General features: G+C 35.4%; 1 protein-coding gene across 1 annotated transcript in view; it reads right to left on the bottom strand.

Annotated features, from left to right (window-relative positions):
- The window catches only part of DIAPH3 (diaphanous related formin 3), a 256,112-nt gene that overhangs the window by 50,390 nt on the left and 186,636 nt on the right, over positions 1–19,086 (bottom strand). The window contains exons 26-27 of the mRNA XM_074859549.1: positions 12,541–12,636; positions 12,084–12,143 (exon numbers count right to left, since the gene is read on the bottom strand). Of these exons, the coding sequence (XP_074715650.1) occupies positions 12,084–12,143; positions 12,541–12,636 (156 nt within the window). The remainder of the gene's footprint in view (positions 1–12,083; positions 12,144–12,540; positions 12,637–19,086) is intronic.

The raw sequence follows: 19,086 nt of genomic DNA, 5'->3' as shown, positions 1-19,086 counted from the left end.
ACAGTACAATTATAAAACTAGGGATTACCTGATAGAGAAGTACTTTTTATTCTGTGCTAAATAGCCAGAACAGAGTTTGCAACTACTCACACATCAATCCTGATTTACTCTTTATGCTGAAATTATGAACCTATCTTGCAATACCAGGAAGGCCACATAACTTAAAGCCACAGTACCAATTCATTCACTTTTAATCCAGCTAGCCTAATGAAACATTAGTACACTCAAAAATATTATCATTGTAGCTAGCAGTATAATATAAATTACACAAACACACTCTATAGTAAAGGGAAAGAGCTAAGTATCAAAGTACTAGAAGTTGGAAACACGACAGAGTTAGCTAACCAAATTTAATGTAAATTTTATATATATGCATTGGAAGAGAATTACTTTTTTTTTTTTTTTCCCCTCACAAGAACTTGTATCATTCATTGCCTAGGACAGAATATACTAACTTAAAGAGCAGCTATTCAAGCTACTGTTTTATCTTCACTATTGAATGCACTGTTCCATGTTTTATTAACTTTATTATAGATAGAGAAATAAAACACAGAGCAACCTCTTTGGGTCTTTCAGCCCCAAGCACTTTAAATTAGAGGCCTGAACTCACTGACTGTTAACAATTTATATAAGCTAACTCCTGTGTAAGATAGGTATGTCCCTCTCTCTAGCCAGTATGAGGAGCCTAAACTCCCTAAACTGGGTATCTATATTTATGAGGTATTTCATCTCCAAGAAATTAAATACATACATTAATTTGGGGAGATCAGTTAAAAATGCTTAATACCTGATATCCCAGAGTAATTAACATTATAAAGCACTTCACATGTTTAATGCTTTGATCCTACTGTTTTCACTGCAATTGTAAATGTTTGGTACATCTGTAAAGCAGACCCTATAGATCTCAGCTTAAGAACTAAACAATGTAAACTAGGAAAAAACCCAAACAACACAAACCCAAAGCTAACAACCCTCCCTCCCTCCCCACTCCTGGAATGCTTTAGGACCAGAGGAAAGGATAGGGAATTCTACTAGCTTCTAGCATTTCTTTTGATGTAGTTCTCATTTAATCTTATTTCATTTTTTAAATACTGACCACAATTTAACAGTCTTCCCCAAGCTCTTCTATCGGCCTAACTGCCTAATGTGCCATCATATTCATATGAGTTATCAGCAGGTTTGGATTCATTAGATTGACTCACCCAGTTCTTGAGCTAATGATGGTGGAGTGAAAGATTAGACAACATAAACTTTACTTTCTCATGGAAAAGATGGATCAAAGAAGATATAAATATTTTAGAATGCAGAAATAAAAAAAAATATTAAGTCTCCCTTCTCTGGTAATGACAGCACCACCAGAGAAGGGAGAAACACCCACTGAAATAAGAATATGTCCTCAGATAAATTTTCAAAGAGAAAGTTCTTATGGGAAGAGAAAGCAATTTTGGCAAGGAATTGAAATATTTATAAAGCTCTACTTTTGAAACTAAGGAAACATTAAATAAAAATAAAAATCACCAAATGTAATTATGACTACAGTAAAAACCAAACAAAACCCCAACCTTATACAAAGCTATAAAAGCAATAGAAGCCTTTATGTATTAATAGAGTATATATTCTGATCCCTTCTCCAAAGGCTAGAGAAAACAATTGAAAGATCAATGTATCCCATCAGTGTTTCTCTGGATAACACATCTGTAGTATCTCAGACCACTAGAGGAAGGAACCCTGTGGAGACGGGACAGTTCTGCTCTGGTGCATCTTGTAAAGTTTCAAGGGCCATCTGTCCAGTGAATGACCTTTGCTTCATTATCCATGAAATGCATATTAAAGTTGACACCCCTGAATATGCTAATGAAGATTAACAAGATCATGCTAATTACATCATCCCATGAAGGACCTTACCCCTCCCCATACATGGGATATGTAGATAGGTAGGTTGACCTAGGGGAGAGACCCAAGGAAAGTGTGTATAAATTGAGGGGGGGCAAGAAGTGAAAAGAAAGGAGCGAAGCGAAAGAAGACGGATGCATCCTCAAACCCTCGTTGGCGGTACTGACACAGGAATCCAGATCGGTAATTTCTATTTCTACCTCTCCAGCTCTCTTCTTTTCATTTTTTCCCTTTTTCCTTATTATCATTAGGTAATGCAAGGCATACTATATCATTATATACTTAGTCAATTATCATGTATCCAAGTAGTACATTGTGTGAAATTAATAAATGCCTGGACTTTGAGACTTGTCTCACTGTTGTCCACTCCTTTGGGGATTGATGAATTCAAGTCACTTGTCTCCCTCATATGAGCGGAACGTGACACAATTCTGATACTGACTTTTTCTGCTGTTAATAAAATCAGTTATCAAACTAAAGGAACAGTAAAATTTGATGGTTGGACTGGATGATCTTCAAGGTCTTTTCCAATCTAGACAATTCTGTGATTCTGTGAATTTAGGTGTCAAAGTCAACCTGGGTAATGAAAATTCTCATTCAGCTGCATTTAACCCTGGTTCATCCACATTCCATTATTCCCCCAGGGAAAGGATTTAAACCATGTTTTCCATATCCCTGGAAAGTTCCCTTCTGTTCATTAGTCCCTCTGCTCACAGAGTTCCACTATAAATAACAATTGTTACTGAGTCTAGCGGTTCAAATATTCATATTGAATGGAGAAGGCTCATGATGACTTGTGCCACAAAAATCCAGTGACTTAACTACAATTCATATCATGACCTGGAAGCTCTGACCGTGTAAATACCAGCCTATCAACTTGTGTCGCATTAGGCAGGCATTTGCCAATGAATAGTTCACCTGTGGTTCTATTAAGCTCATTTATCCAAGAGGTTTATACCAAAGCAGTGGTGATTTCATTCCATTACATGCAATAAGTATCTATAATATTAATACAATCTTCTCATTTTCCCAGTATGACAACTTATCTTTGGTGAAGTAGAAATTCATCTCATATTTTAAATAAAACAAACTGTCAGTAAATGGAGAAAAATGGGAGGTATATCCTGTTTTCAGATTATTTAAAATGGTTTCCTTTTTTCTGTTTATGAAAACTGATTACCAGAAAATGCTGTCTTTCTAGCCTGTATAGGTTCCCAAGTGGAAGGGAAGAACCCAAGTGACAAAGTGATTCTAGATATATATAAGTTAATTTATTACTTAATTCAGATTTTAGAAATTAAAAAGAAACCTATGAAAAGATTTGTTCATTATAGCAGTGCATCCTACTTTTCTGTGTTTCAAGCCTTGTTAAAATTCTTGGACATAGCTCCTTGAAACTGCACAGCTTGATTAGGTGCTGTATACACATACACAAATTTGTTATGAAACTCTCAAAATGGGCTGTGATAGCCAAATTTGTTACTGACCTAAGAGCTATCCTTCTTCAAGTAGACAAAGTAGTCTGTCCAGAGCTAATTCATGTATCTGTATGTGCACTGTACTGTAACATACCATGTACAGTCATCTCTTTTCAAATCCAAAGAAACAGGCTTAAAGCCTTAGAAAACAGATAAAAAGAAAAAAATCTGGAATAATTATTTGCCCATGCTGAAAATCTGCTGAGATTTCATTCCATTTCCCTGTTTATGTCACTAAGTATTCTTGATGTTATCTTTTCAATTTCTTAGTTTATCATTTTGCTATGCCACAAGGAGAGAGAAAATCAAGCACTGCAAGTTTGAATACAATGTAGAATAAATTCACTCTTACTTTTCTAAACCTCAGTTTTTAGATTTTTGAAAACCTAAGGCAAATATGGTCAAACTTGTAGGGTCAGATAACAGATTCTTCTATATGGAGTTAGATAAATATCATGAGACAATAAAGCATGAGAAAATAATTTTCCCCCAGTAAAATCAAAAAAACTTACTATTACAAAAAAATCTTCTTTTGAAGATATCATGACAAAATATAACAGAAAGACCACACCTACTAATAAGGCATTTTTGTAGTCTTTCAAAGAAAAAAAAAGTATATATTAGCAATCCTAGTTTTTGCAAATCTTGAGGAAGTAAAACCTGCTAGGAAATTGCATTGACTTCAAGTAATTTTTCTGTTTGGTTAAAATGATACTGCTTTAGAGAGTTTTTTTAAAGAAAAACTTTACCATGCCAAGAAAAAGGGTCAAACTACAGTGTATGCTGAAAGTGAATAGATTCTTATTAGACCAATATCCTCCAAAATACATATATTCTTTCCTGAAATTACTTAAACTATAGCTTCTTATCTTTGATTTGTAAAGTTCATCAACATAAGAAAAGAGGAGTTACAGTCCAACTACCTCACACTACTCCAGATCATTCAGTGTAAGTCTGGCTATCATCTTTCCTCCTGCCATTCATGTGAAAGCTGCATTTGCCCCCTATATCTCCTTCCTTTACCACTCATGATCTTGAAGTTTGAGCCACCAAGAAAAATCTCTTGAGGCTTCTGATTATTTTGCTGTGTGATTGATGTAGATTTTGCCTCAGGCATGTATGACGGAAATACACAAGACTTACCTATTTTTGGAATAAAACAAAGATGATACCACATTTATCAAGCAACTTACAGACACAACAACCAGTTCTGGTTCAAATGAAATGCCAATTTCCATTCAGAGTATTCCAAAACTTGAAAGTAAAGCTTCCAAGTGTTCCTACCCCAACAAAGGGAAGAGGCTGCAGGATACCTTTGTTTCTCCTGCATCTCTTTAGTGTCTTTTACTTGTACCTTTGCAGAGGATTGGCTTATAACGAAAAAAAAAAATCAGGCAGAAACATAACTCCAGTATTTCTTTTACACTGTACTTTTTTGCTCTGTTGTAACAACTACTTCCGAAAAAAATGAAACTAAATTCTCCCCAAAGAGGAAAAAAACCCCAGCACATTAAGGGAACACATTCACTTACATGGGAAAGAGAGATGAATTAAGAAGTGTGCTTAAAGAATTTAATGAGTAATGTTTTGTGCCTTCTCTGCATTTCTTGAATTACTGACTAAACAATTTTGCATTAACCAGACATTGCTTGAGTCACAAACCAGACTTGGGTCAGGGCTGATACAACTGGTTTTTTCCATCTCAGATTTTGTTCCCAGTGGAGTTTTAACCAGAGAAAACTAAATTCTAAAGTCTACCTGACAAAATTTACCTACATTTCACTTTTTTTTTTTTTTTTAATGAAAGATAACCCCCTTAAGAAGAGAGAAAGTTATATAACAATATAAAGAGCATATGGCTGTTGTTCAGTCGATAGATGAATCATATATTCTATTTGGATTAGAGTTCTTAAAGCCTTCGAAGAAACAGGCAGGAGTTTAGATACTACTTGTTCTTAACATTCAGAAAACAGGAGTGAAAGAGTCTAGTAAATTTATACCTAAAATCTTGTTTAACAAATATGGAAGAGACTTGAAAAGTACTCTGAGAAGTGACAGAACCTCTTTGCTATACAGATCAACTCAGTAATTGTCTTCGAATGGGAAGTTCTGCATGACTAAACAATGAAAAGACAAATATGGGTAAATTGTTGGTAATTTACAGCTCCCTTCGCAGATTTAAGATTGTCCACTGATGCATGTTCAGAAGACTGTTTTGAATACATAACTCGCCTGCTGTAGCTTTTGGAAATCTGGTTACCTAGCTAGACGATTATGAAGCTGACATTTACTGTATGTGCAATTATGGAATATACAGTGTCACTGCTTTCAAATGTCACCTCTTTGCCACAGTTCTTATCTTGCAGAAAATGTCCTTGCCTCCCTTAAGAGAAGCGGTCTTATTCAACTAGTACCAATGAACACTGGCAAGATATTTACAAAAGCAATTAGCTCTTCTGAGTGCCTAATTTGACATCTTCAAAGGGTCTCACTTTAGGAATTAAGTTGTCAGACCTGTGGAGAATAAGTCCCGTTATAAGGTCCACCTTGTCTCAAGGTGGCACCTAAAATTTTTACTCTTAAAAAGCTTTGGCTCTCTTTCTTGTCTATATTATCTTCACATATCATTCTTTATGATAAGACACAGAATGGAGGATAAGAGTGACGTCTTACTCATGGGAGTTGATAAGGGCAATCTCACAAGAGTTTATAAGACGAGTAATAAAATAGACACACTCCTTTTCTAAATACAACTAGTGTTAAGGTTGACAGTCTGTGTTTGGCTTATACTAAGGGCAGTTAACAATTTTTTTTTTCTGTCTATACCAATATTTTCACAGTACTAATATGTATTTACTACTAACTGGAAGTACCCTTTTCCATTCTTAACAGAGCTTGCCTTCATTTTGCAGCATTTGGCATTTAAAATTAAATAAATAATTAAATAAACAAGTGGTTTATACCTCTCTTTATGTCAGTTTTTATTATGAAGGTTGATTTTATTAACTCTGTTGGAAAGGCTCTGAAAAAAAAATAATCACAATTTGTCATTTTTCATCCAAAGCTCTTCTTCCTGGCTGTCATCCCTTCCTACTTGAATACTTTCTCCACTCGAACATTAAATTATGAGAGAGGAAGATCACTAGAAAAAGATCCTAAAAACTTCACATCAAAATTAATCTTATTCCTAGATATTTTGGAATGTGAATTCTTCAGGGCAATCTTTGCAAGAGACTGTATGTGTATGCAACTATGGCAATGCAGAAATAGTTCTAAACAAACAAGGGAGCAAATTCCCTTTCTTTGTCTGGATATTTTTTTCCACACATGCAAAATTGACTCTTATGGTCACAGTTTCTTTGAACTCTGCTGTCTGCTCTAGGAAAAAAACCCCTTATTATAAACAGTGCAGATGGTTTCAGGGGAATTATTTCTGTTAGAATAAGCAGCAATTTTACCTGACCTATGAAGTCAACACTGAAGTGAAGCTTTGGTCTAAAGGGGAACAACTGAGAACTACGTTTTGTTTTTTTTAATGGAAATCCTATTAAATGTTTTCATTTCATAACAGTGCCTACAGATATTCCAAGTCTTCTGCCGAGGAAACTTGTCTATTGAGTAAAACTTCACAAGGCCTTACAAAAATTTTCTCCACCAGAGGTACAAAATCTGATGATTTTAGATCATATACAGAAAGAAGAATAGGTCGACATGCATAGTGCCTTTGAAACGGTATCTACCATGAAGAACTGATAGTGCTGAAGAATGCATCTTTACTACTAACGTGTACTGGGTAAAAAGTTATTTTTACAGGTTTCATTGTTTCTCCAGTACCCTAATATTCACTACATGCAGTTGTGGAAAAGACAGCAACATACACGGACTTGAGGAATAAAATAAGGAAAAATTAGGTTGAAATGTCAATCATAGTTTGCTGTCATATACAGTAATGATGAAATAAAATAGTGACCTCTAAGAGGTTGCACTGTCGGTTTCAAGGATTAAGATGAGCCTGATCTCATTGTCAGCTGTGATTGTCAAAAATAAGGTAGCAGAGACACTAATGTGAACCTCAGATGACAGTTCTATTACGAATAAGAGATGAAAAAAACGCAATGAACATTCAAAAAGGGTTTTCTTCTGCTTAATTGGGGCCAGAATGACATTGCTTGACAAGGATTTTATTTAACAGGGATGTTTAAAATGCTACAAGACTAAATGTGACATGAAAATTATTCTATCGTTTATAGATTTACTGAACAAACCACTATAGTAATTACGACTATCTCTTACCATGGAAGTTTTATTTGTATATAGAAACAAGACCTTATTGTTACCTTTGGAAGGTTACCCAATTACTGATTGCAACAGAAAGATATCTTTCAATTTTTGCAGTCACAAAAAGCAATCTGTATTTTTAAACTTCCATTTTATTATAGCTTTTCCTTACTCACAGCATTCTGAATACAATCTACTTGTAGATTTGTATATATACATGCAATCAAAGGTGCATCTTGAATTCGTATTCATGCATTTCAGATAACATTACCTTGGCTAATGTTACTGCAAATAAATGCGTAGCCATAGCAGCAGAGAACTTGATGCAGGCTGCAAAGCCTGACTGCAAACTTAGTGAATAATGCAGCTTTCTGTGCTGCAGTGGGCTCCGTGCTGCCTTGTATACGCTGCTATGTGTATTTGAACTTAACTAGCTTGACATAAATGTGCAAATATGCCTTGACTGTTGTTGTAAATAATTGATAAACTCGGATCAGCCATAGCTATTAGCTGCTTGAAATGATCTTCTAATGTGCAAAATCCCGATCACTGAAAATTAAGTGTTTTCTCCTGCTCCCTAAATAAACTAAAAAAGCTCCCCTGTTAGATGCTATTGAACCAAAACCTTGCCAAAGTACAACACTAACACTATACTAATACTCTAGTTGTATCATAAAGTGCTCTAAATGGGAATTACAGCAAAAGCATATACCACAGTATTTACTGCAGTTTATAGCTTTTTGCAGTTAAAACAAACTGTAACATTAACAGGTAGCTTTGAACATATATGTAATTCAGTTGTTAATTAAAAAATACAAAGTACCATGAACAGAAACAAAAGAAATAAATATACCAATCATATCTATGTCAACAAAAATCTAGTCAAAATTATTTGTATTCTTAAGGTGTTAGAACATTTCCAAGATCTAGCAATTCCAAAAGTATATTATTTCTATCAGTTATGCAGCAGGGTTTTTCCTCAGCAAGAAATTATCTGACTTGATGGGCCTTGTCACAAGCAGAAAAAATACAGTTGGTAATTCCAATCACAGAAATAGAGTAGATTTAAACTTGACAAAAACCACATACCATATCAGAAAGAGGCGATCTGTTCAATAAAAGAAGAGTGCGGTAGGACTGAAAATAAAATAACATACCCAAGAGGCTACCCTGGGATGCAGCGTGAGAACCAGTACTCCTTTTTAGTCAGAAATATCAGCTGAACACTACCTGCTCTTTCTGGGGAGCTCAACAGATCATGAAGAGAAAAATGGCCAACCAATGGCTAGCATTCCCCTACATTTACTATTCCTCCTTTTTTTTTCTTAGGCAGTCCATTTAGTTAAAGAAAACAATTTCAGTTCTCAGTTCTAGAGCTAAGTAGCATTGGCTTGCTCCTCTGTATTGCTTTGTTTTGTAGGGCTTTGCTCAGCCTCACAACCAAAGCGATAGTTTGGTACCTTGAGGAGTATTGTACTGAGGATGACAATGGCAATGGTTTGAGAGAGTTCCTTCCTGCTTTCATTTATATTACAGCTATGGAGAAAGTGTATATTCTGGCTGCATTTCTTTCCTTTGCCCTCCCCTGTAAGACATGGAGCCACTACTCTCTAGTTCCCATCTATGCTTGGGTCTGATGTGTATTCCACTTTTTCTGAGAAATATCTTTAATCATAAAGACTAAAACAGTTTTTATTCATTTGCTTGCTTTTGTTTTGTTTTGAAACAGAAGAGATTAGCTAGAACTTGATGGCATCTGCGCAACAGATCACTACACTCTGAATGATTCAGAGGACAGACATTTTAATTCATGGCTTGTAATTCTTTCTGACTGCATGATGAGTCAAAGAAGTTCATCCTAGGTATGAATCTGCAGTGTGTATTAATAAAGTATATCTGCTATAAGTGAATCGGTTAGTCTCAGCAGAATAAGCAGAAACCAAACCAGTTACCAGTTAACCCAAACAGCCAAAACCCATACAGAAGCAAACAAGGAAAGTGCTTGAATTGCTGCTTGAGAACTTCTATTGGTCTCCACACATTTTAAGCTTAGAGTAAGTGGCTTAGTGGTTTTTTTGCCATGATACAAAATTTAGTATCCATTTGAAATTTTAGGTTGGGAAAAACAGCAAATCAATAAAAGACCAAGCCAATACTTCTGTCTAATGACATAACCCAATTTTTCTGAAGTGGGCTAAAATCACAGACTTCTTGCTTATAGAGTTGCATACGTAATAAAAAATTATATACAGTATTAATCACTTCTTATACATATATACATAGAAAGGTTATTGCATATGACTCTGTATTAGATATAAAGTGCAAGCAAAAATGATAGAGAGGATAATACTGAAAAAACCCTGACATTATACATTGTTGAACTCAGAAACAGAAAATTAAAAAAACATTATCATTATAATTCTTGCTTTGACTGGCCACATCATTAACTTCAGTGAGGTTATTATGATCTAAAAATAAACTTTGATACTCAGGGTCTAGTATTCATTCTAGATAGTATGCTACCCACATAATTTCTGATTTCCCAATAAAAAAATAAATTATTAAAAGCAAATTCTCAACTTACCTACATAGACTTTGAATAGCACAAAAAAAAAAAAAAGTTCACCTCAAAGCTGAACTTGGAGCAACTGATGACCATATATATTTCAATCAAATAGCCAAAAAGGTTTTGACAACTCACCATAATCTACACTAAGTTTAATGCTCTGTTTGGATCAAGATAGGAAGACGTAACATATAGATATTGTGACAAGTGTCAACAAATCAAAAACATACTAATGAATTCCTTAAAAACAGCTCAGAGCTGCATTATCCTCTTCCTGAGCTAACAAGACAGGTGAAAGAAAAGCTGAATTCATTTTAAAATGTCTTAGAATCAGATTGTGTCCAAATGCTCTATGGAAAACCAACTTTGGTAAAAACAACAAAAAATTCAAGAGTTTACTTTTACTCTTCTCTCCAAATCAAAATGTCTGAACTTCAAACTTTAGTACCAAATTATACCCATCTGAGGTCCAAATCAATCCCTGGGTTAGATTACAATTTTGCAGAATTAAAATCCTGGGGGTTTATTTGGTTTGGTTTTGGTTTGGTTTTAACCTGAATCATAAAACATGGCCCTAATGTTTGTCCAAACGCAGTTAGTTTAAAAACTGGAAACTATACTGGCTATCCATAGATAGATAGATAGATAGATAGAACGGGTTGAAAAGAAGCAACATTCAACCTTATTGTTCTTACAAGCAAAACCACTTATAGGATGAATTCAGACGTTCTCTGTAGTCATTATTCAAATATCAATATGTTATGTGCTAGACAAGCACCTGTCAAATATACTTGATTCTTCTTTGAGCCAATTCTTATATGTAAATTAATTCTCCTTAAACTGTCCTTCTAGCTCTATTTTCTTTAATTTTGTGTTTAATAATGCCAAATTCTGTATGTTCTTTTTTTTTACTACAGACACTTAAGACATAAACACTTAAACATGAGTTATAATTAATATTGTCAATTTGATGGCATCTGCTTTATAAAATCTGCAGTGCATTTAAATATCAAAGGAAAATACATTCTGCTTAAAAAACTAAGAAAGGAAATTTTTTTTCTTTAATTTTCAATAAAAAACTTTTCTTTAATGGAGGTACTGCATATATAAACTTTTTCCTGAAACCACTAGTTATGAGACACTGAAAACAGCCATGCTGGACTCCTCAAGCTTAATTAAAACACAGGTAATATAACAATATTCTGTAGATTGTCTAACAAAGCTAACAAGCACCCACACCCTCACTAACTTTTCACATATGAGCAAGTCCTACTGATTACAGTGAGATAGTTCAGGAGTTTAAGAATAAACATATGCATAAGACTCATGCTCAAAAATTGCAGTACTATTTTGCTATGACGTAACTGATTAATTTACTATTACTTTGCTGATACAACATAACTTTTGAACTATACTGGTAAATGATAGCTTAAACCATTCCAGTTATAGTATCAAGAAAACCAAGACAAAGGAAAATGGACTGAATGCAAAAAGTTCTCTGGTTCAGTATCATAAACACTTAGTAACATTTAAAATGTTTCACAATCTCTGCTTTTTGTTATAGTTCCATAATCCATTAAAAAATCCTTCCATAAATGTTTTTAAGGATTAGAAAAGTGCTATATTTAAAAACATAACCAAGTTTTAAATAAATAAAAACCCCATAAAAGATAGAAGAGCTTTGCAAAGTAAACAGTAAGTACAGTTTCAGGATGTAATATTCAGGTGATTCTTAAAAAGCAGGTTCCAATACAGTTTCAGTATTCCACTAATGTAGAAAACTGAAAAAATCCCAGCAGTCATTTGAAAGCACAGATCAACCACATAAGCTAAGCAAGAGCATGCAATTCATGAATATGATTCATTACCATGGTTACAAGCTTTCAGTACAGGCCGCTGCGTGGTTGGACTGATATTTTGTGGTATGTCTGCAAAACCAAGGAAACAATGGAAATAAAACACATCTTTGAAAGATACTAGAGTATCATAACAACATTACTAAGCAGAATTATCTAGAAGTTAGATATTTCTTGAAGAAATAATTTGATTCACTTATGGGGCAAGATGAGTTTTACTTTCCCCATTCAACTATAAACCCTAAAAAGTTAAAGTACATGTGCCTGTATCGAAGAGTCTTGTCATAATAATCAGGCTATGCTAAATTCAATATATTAATCTCCAAAGTGCTACTGACGTCAGCAGAACAGCCTGAACATCCCTGAAAGTTGTCATTGCAAGAGAGAATTAAACCCGATAGCATTTAAGTTCTAGAACACTGGACCCATAACTTTCTCTGGAAAACAAAATGCAAAATAGAGTATTCACCTTTAGACCTTGGTATCCTTTTCCTTCGGTCTCGAAAAGCTGCACCTGATTGCAAGGCCTCCAACAGGCTATCCATCACTCCAGTCTCCTCACCTTCTGTAAAGGAGAGAGAAGGAACCCTCAAGGTTACCATTACAATATCAAAGCATAAATAATATTAACAATAAACAACAACAATAAAACATATAATTGGCATTATTAAAACTATTTATTTCAAACTTAAGACCAAGGTTTTAACATTCACAAATTGCTCTCTTGCAAGTAATCACAACAGATTTGGTCTGTTGTTCCATACATTGAACTAGGCCAAATTTTATTCCATTCATTTCACATGCCACTTTCTGTATAGTGAGAGTCAAGCATAGTTTTAAGTAAAATGTCATTTCACCCGTATTTTCATTTCAGTACCCTTTTGCAACTGCAAATAATCAGTTTCATGTCAGCTTTCAAAAACTGTCCCTTAAATGATCCGCTGTATTAGACAAGAGATCATTTCAGTTATTGTTATAAAAAGCTGAAATTGTTTCTCAGCAGGAAGCTGAATTAACAGTATTGGACTAGATAGGATACAGAGTGATATCCATAGGTAGTTTTAATCAAAAGACATTTTCCCTTCATATTTAATAACCTCTGGCCAATATTAAATAATTGATGTAGTTCAGGAAAATTCTGCTCATCATATTACACATGTATGTATAATATCTCCTGAAAGAATTATGAATGTTTCTGTGAGATTATAATTAAATGCAAGCATTAAATGCCCTACTTTTATTTCCTCAAATAAACACATCAGAAAATATTAGATTTTTGAACCTTGTTAACCCCTTGTGTCTATGCCTGGGAGGACAAAGAACACAACTCCAGGGATTTACTATATGATGAAAAATCACCACAGACAAATAAAGAATTACATGACAGAAATCTCATTATGCCTCACTGGGCAAAACTCCCTAGGCCAACACACACCTTGGATACAGTCAGACACATCACATGATTTGGCAGTAATTGCTAACAGTGAACATTCAAATCAGGATCTAAACTAGCTGATGGGTATAATGAGATGCCAGGCCACTAATTTAAGGAATTCTGAAAGTGCTGGACTACAAGTAAGGAAGCAAGACAACCTTCTAGACCTGAATATTTTGCAAAAATTATTATGGGAAATGTTGCTTTCCAACCTATTTCTATTTCTTTTCCTCCTTTAAATAAATTACACCTTTCAATAAGCTTTAAAGAATTCTAGCATCTTTCTAAGGTAAGTGGTTTCAAGGGCAACAAAAATAATTCAGACAAAAAAAGCTCAAAGTTGCAGAGAGGAAGGTCTGACAAAGTACTGTCAAATCAGCATGGGCTGAATCATGAGTATGACGCTCCAGAAAAAACATTTTTACTGTCACTATTCTACTGCTAAGTCAAGAGTTGAATCTAATTTAGCTTCTGAGAACCCTAAGCCTGGATATCATTTAAAGCAGAAGAGGAAAGCATAATAAAAAGGAGCACAAGATTTGGGGAACTGAGATACACAAATCATTATTTAAAAAAGAAAAAAAAAAAATTATTGTCTCAAAATTTGAGCTGTCCTCTCCACAAATTAAAGAAAAATGTCATTCAAATATAATTTAAAGTCACATAGCGGTAATCTCCTTATAAAATAGTAAGAGTTCATATATTCAAAAATTCTACAGAAATACACATATAAACATATGTAAAGCTCACAACAGATGTTCTCTAACATTGACTCAAATTTAAATTAGACTTTCATAAACATTTTTGACATTTTCTCTATTATACAAGCAACAACTATATTATTTACAGAAGGACCAAAATTGTTTATTTTAAAATCTACATTAAAAATTGCATTTAGTTAGCACTTCTGTTCCTTTTGCTTGCATTTTTACCTATTCTTTAATTTCTGCTAATTCCATATGTATATTTGTGGTTAGAAAGTGATTTTGTTTTAATTTTTGGAATTTCCTAAAAATATCCTCTAAGGATCATCCTCTTCCTTCCTTGTATTATTTGATTTGCTGCTCTCCCAAGATGCCAGTCCTTAAAAACCAAAACTGTAGTCTGAGAACACTCTTAGAATCATAGAATCATTTGGGTTGGAAAAGACCTTCAAGATCATCAAGTCCAACCATTAACCTAACACTGCCAAGTCCTCCACTAAACCATGTCTCTAAGCACTACATCTACACATCTTTTAAATACCTCCAGAGATGGTGACTCCACCACTTCCCTGGGCATCCTCTTCCAATGGTTGACAACCATTGAAGAAACTTTTCCTACTATCCAATCTAAACCTCCCCCAGCACAACTTGAAGCCATTTCCTCTTGTCCCATTGCTTGTTACTTGAGAGAAGAACAACACCCACCTCTCTGCAACCTCCTTTCAGGTAGTTGTAGAGGGCAATGAGGTCTCCCCTCAGCCTTCTTTTCTCCAGGCTAAACAATCCCAGTTCCTGCAGCTGCTCCTCATAAGACTTGTGCTCCAGAGCCTTCACTAGCTTTGTTACCCTTGTTTGGACACACTCCAGCACCTCAATGTCTTTTTTGTAAGTGAGGGGCCCAAAACCAAACACTGTATTTGAGGTGTGGCCTCACCAGTGCTGTGTAAAGGGGTAAGATCACTTCCCTAGTCCTGTTGGCCACACTATTTCTGATACAAGCCAGGATACCATTGGCCTTCCTGGCCACCTGGGCACACTGCTGGCTCATGTTCAGCCGGCTGTTGACCAACACCCCCAGGTCTTTTTCTGCTGGGCAGCTTTCCAGCCATTTTTCCCCAAGCCTGTAGCACTGCAGGGGGTTGTTGTGACCCAAGTGCAGGACCTGGCACTGAGCCTTGCTGAATCTCACACAATTGGCCTTGGCCCATCGCTCCAGCCTGTCCAGGTGCTTCTGCAGAGCCTTCCTACCTCCTGCCCAACTTGGTGTTGTCTGCAAACTTGCTGAGGGTGCACTCGATCCCCTCATCCAGACAATTGATAAAGATATTACAACACTGTTACAGTGATTGTATAAGAGTCACAAATATTGTTCAATATTAACACTTCTTATGGGACCTTTAAATTGGCTTTCACAAGCTGCTGCAGACTGCTGTCACCAGTCCCAACTGGGTTCCTAATTAGTCAAGTGTATCAATCTTTTGACATCCTAGAACTAGTAATTCCAGTTGGCTTGCAGATAGCTACATACCCCACAATAATTCCTTTGAGAAATATACCCTTTTATGATCTAAACGATCTCTTTTCCTTCAATCGTAGAATAGATTTAAATACTTTTTAATATTATACCTAACTAAAACTCATACAACTGTCTTTTAAATACCACGTAAAGCAGAAGTAAACTTGCCAAAATAGCTGGTAAGATTTGCCATTGACATTTCAGTGCCAAGTCAGATATAAACTACCTAATTTCATAATTACATCTTTAAAAATATTAAGAATATTAGAGAGCCTTCTCCTTTAGTGTGCTGAGTATCATAAGCTTTACAGTACAACTTTAATATGTCTTAGGATGACAGCAACAGATACTGCAGTTAGTAATGACTCCTGCATTTTATGTATTTATTAAAGAACAAATGATCTATACCATAATTCCAGAAGCAGTAGTCCACTGACATGATAGAATCACAAATATCTTCAGCAATATAGTTTTAAAATAAGAGTGGTGCAACAAGATTATTTTGGATGAAAAATGTTTCATTTTTACAGTTCCTCTGCATCTGTCCAATATAAACTAAAGCATCACACTCAACACTAGGACTCCAGAAGTTCAGGTTACCAGGAGAAAAACATATAATAGTATATCTATTTCCTCTTTCAAGGAACCAAAGCTTTATTCAGCTACTCCATTTGAAAAATTCTGCTTCTTTTTAATGAAGGAAATAATGAGCTTCAGAAAAAAACAAACCAAGAATTCTTTAGTATGTTTTCTGTTGATGTTGCCTACTCAGTCTGTACACTTAAGAGATTTATCTACAGGGACTTCAGCTGTCATTTTTCCACTGGGATCTATTTACAGCATTGCAATTACATATAGCATTTTGTTACAGAGTAAGTAATGCAAAGGATCAGCTCCTAAAGCCAACCTCTGAATGCTAAGCCTCACCTGAAATTGTAACTGCACAATTTGGACAAATGTATACATTAAAAACAGACCTTAATATTTCATAGCTGTAACAGAAGGCAAAGGGTGCAAAAACTGGATGACTACTCATCAAGTTATCTGAATTAGTAAAGACTTTAATTATCTTTATATCATCTTTGAAGTAACTCCATGGCACCACTCAAGTTTTTATATAATTTAAAAACAAACTTGGAGCGCTGAAGCTATTGGATTTGTTTTTCTTGTTTGAAGAATTAAGTCCTGATCTCACAATTCAGTAATTACCAGAATGAATTCTTTTTTATTCTTGTTTGACTAGAATACAAACTGCTTTTTTTCTCTTCAGCTCAGGATATAATTCAGGTTGGATATACTGTACCCAGGTTTTGATCAAGTGAAATTTAATCCCTTCACAGACTTCTGCCAAGTTTAGCTACATCATGTCTTGTGCCTTATTGTACAAGAATTTCTGAGGCAAGTGAATACCAGGCTTGGGACAATGACAGTAGGGATTTTTCCAGACTATTTACACAAGGTGAAGAAGGAGAAAAAGAAAGATACAACTTTTAACTATATTAATGTTGTATCTTTACTTTCAAGACACAATAAAAAGTCCTGTATTTTTGTTTGTACAATGATTAATTTTGACCACTACAGCCTACAAAACAATGGTCAGCTGACTAAAGGTCTCCACCTGAGTAAAAATTGAAGGACAACATCATAAGAGGAAATCTTTAGCAATGGCATAATGTTGAGTGACTTAAGCTCCAGGGAGCGAAACAGCAGATCACAGTAAGAAGCCATCAGTGAAGAAGCAAGTGCCCATGTTTTGGAAGTGGTTCCATCTTTTCAGTCTGAGTCTCAGGCAGCCAGGTTCTGTGAAGTATTCATAGTGCTGACACATAAAAACCTCTAGACCTCTCAGCCTTATATATGAGCAGGTCAGGAGATTTTTTGAAGGCTCTTATATTGTCAAAATAAAAATGTAAAGCAAACTTAATGTCCAGAGAAAGAACAGTTTCAAAATGTTTAACAATGTGACTGCCGAAACTCAGACTCTTCACTCCAATGAATTCAGATACAATCTCACAAAGAAATTTTGGGTGGATGTTAAGTGCATCTTTGTCCAGAAAATGCACAGCATATACAGACTTCAACTTGAATGTGCTCTAAGGCTTTGAAGTTTTTTTGGTAAAAGCCATAGCACCAATCAGATAATCTTAATTGACAGGTGAGTGAAGGAATACATGGCTATCAGTTCGATTTCAATAACGGTGCACAGACTAGAGCTGTGACTTGTAACAGAACACAGTTCCTGATCAAGTCTTGCAAGAACCTTGTAACATTACTGAGAAGGAAATTTCCATTGTAGAGAGCAGAAATAGCTGTCAAGTGTGCCTTGGATGGACTGACTGAAAGGACAGTTCCTTCTTAGATTTAAAACGTGTTAAATGCAACTTTGGCCAGAAATATCACTATTCACTTGTCTTTCCTCAGTGGTGACTTCAGGCAAAAGACACATACCAGCCCTTTCCAAAAGCGAAACACATGCATATACCTCACAGGAATCACATAAACAGTCTAGTCCAGAACCAGAAGAGTTACATTTCTTACTGATGCCCAACACAAAGTAGTAAGCCTTTGCTAGGGCTTCAGAGCCCTTGGCAAGAGTAGTACTATAAAAAGGTATGATTTCCCCTAATGGCTGATGCACCTATTCCAAAAATCTTCTAGCTGAGTGTCCTGGTCGACCAGGATGGAGTTAATTTTCATTGGAGAATTTCATACCATGTGATGTCATGCCCAGGGATTAGGTGGGCTGGCGCTCTCTCGCGCTCTCTCTCTCTCTCTCTCTCTCTCTCTCTCGTGGGGGCTTGCACGTCGGGCCGTGTTGTTGCTGCGGGGGGGCGGTCGTTGCGCTCGGTAAGCCACTGCTGCATTTTACTCTTTTTCTTTTTGGACTCACTATTGTTACTGTTGTTCTCTTGCTATATTTAGTAAATTCTTTAGTAAATTCTAGTAAATTCTTTAGTAAATTTAGTAAATACTGTTGTTCTCTTGCTATATTTAGTAAATTCTTTCTTTTTATTCAACTGATGAATTCACTCCTTTTTTGTCCCTCTCCTATTTTAACAGAGCGGGAGGTGAACGGCCTCCCATGTGGCGTCTGGCTGCCGGCTGAGTTCAAACCTCCACACTGAGGAGACTGGGTTTCATGCTATCTTGTTTGCTCTTGCTGAAATAGTTCCATTGCTGAGTTGTCATAAAGTGCTTTTATGGTACAGAAATAGATTTTGACTCTGAGCATATCAATGAAAGTGCGCCGCAAGAGCTCAAAACAAGTGAAATGCAAACTAAGCATCCATGCTTCATGAACTCAGAAAGACAGCTGTCCTTTTCAAATCAGTTGTAATTAAGGTTGGTAACTACACCAAC

Source organism: Strix uralensis, chromosome 2 (assembly GCF_047716275.1).
Source record: "Strix uralensis isolate ZFMK-TIS-50842 chromosome 2, bStrUra1, whole genome shotgun sequence".
In the NCBI taxonomy this organism is placed as follows: Eukaryota; Metazoa; Chordata; class Aves; order Strigiformes; family Strigidae; genus Strix; species Strix uralensis.
This window is presented reverse-complemented; position numbering and strand designations above follow the sequence as displayed.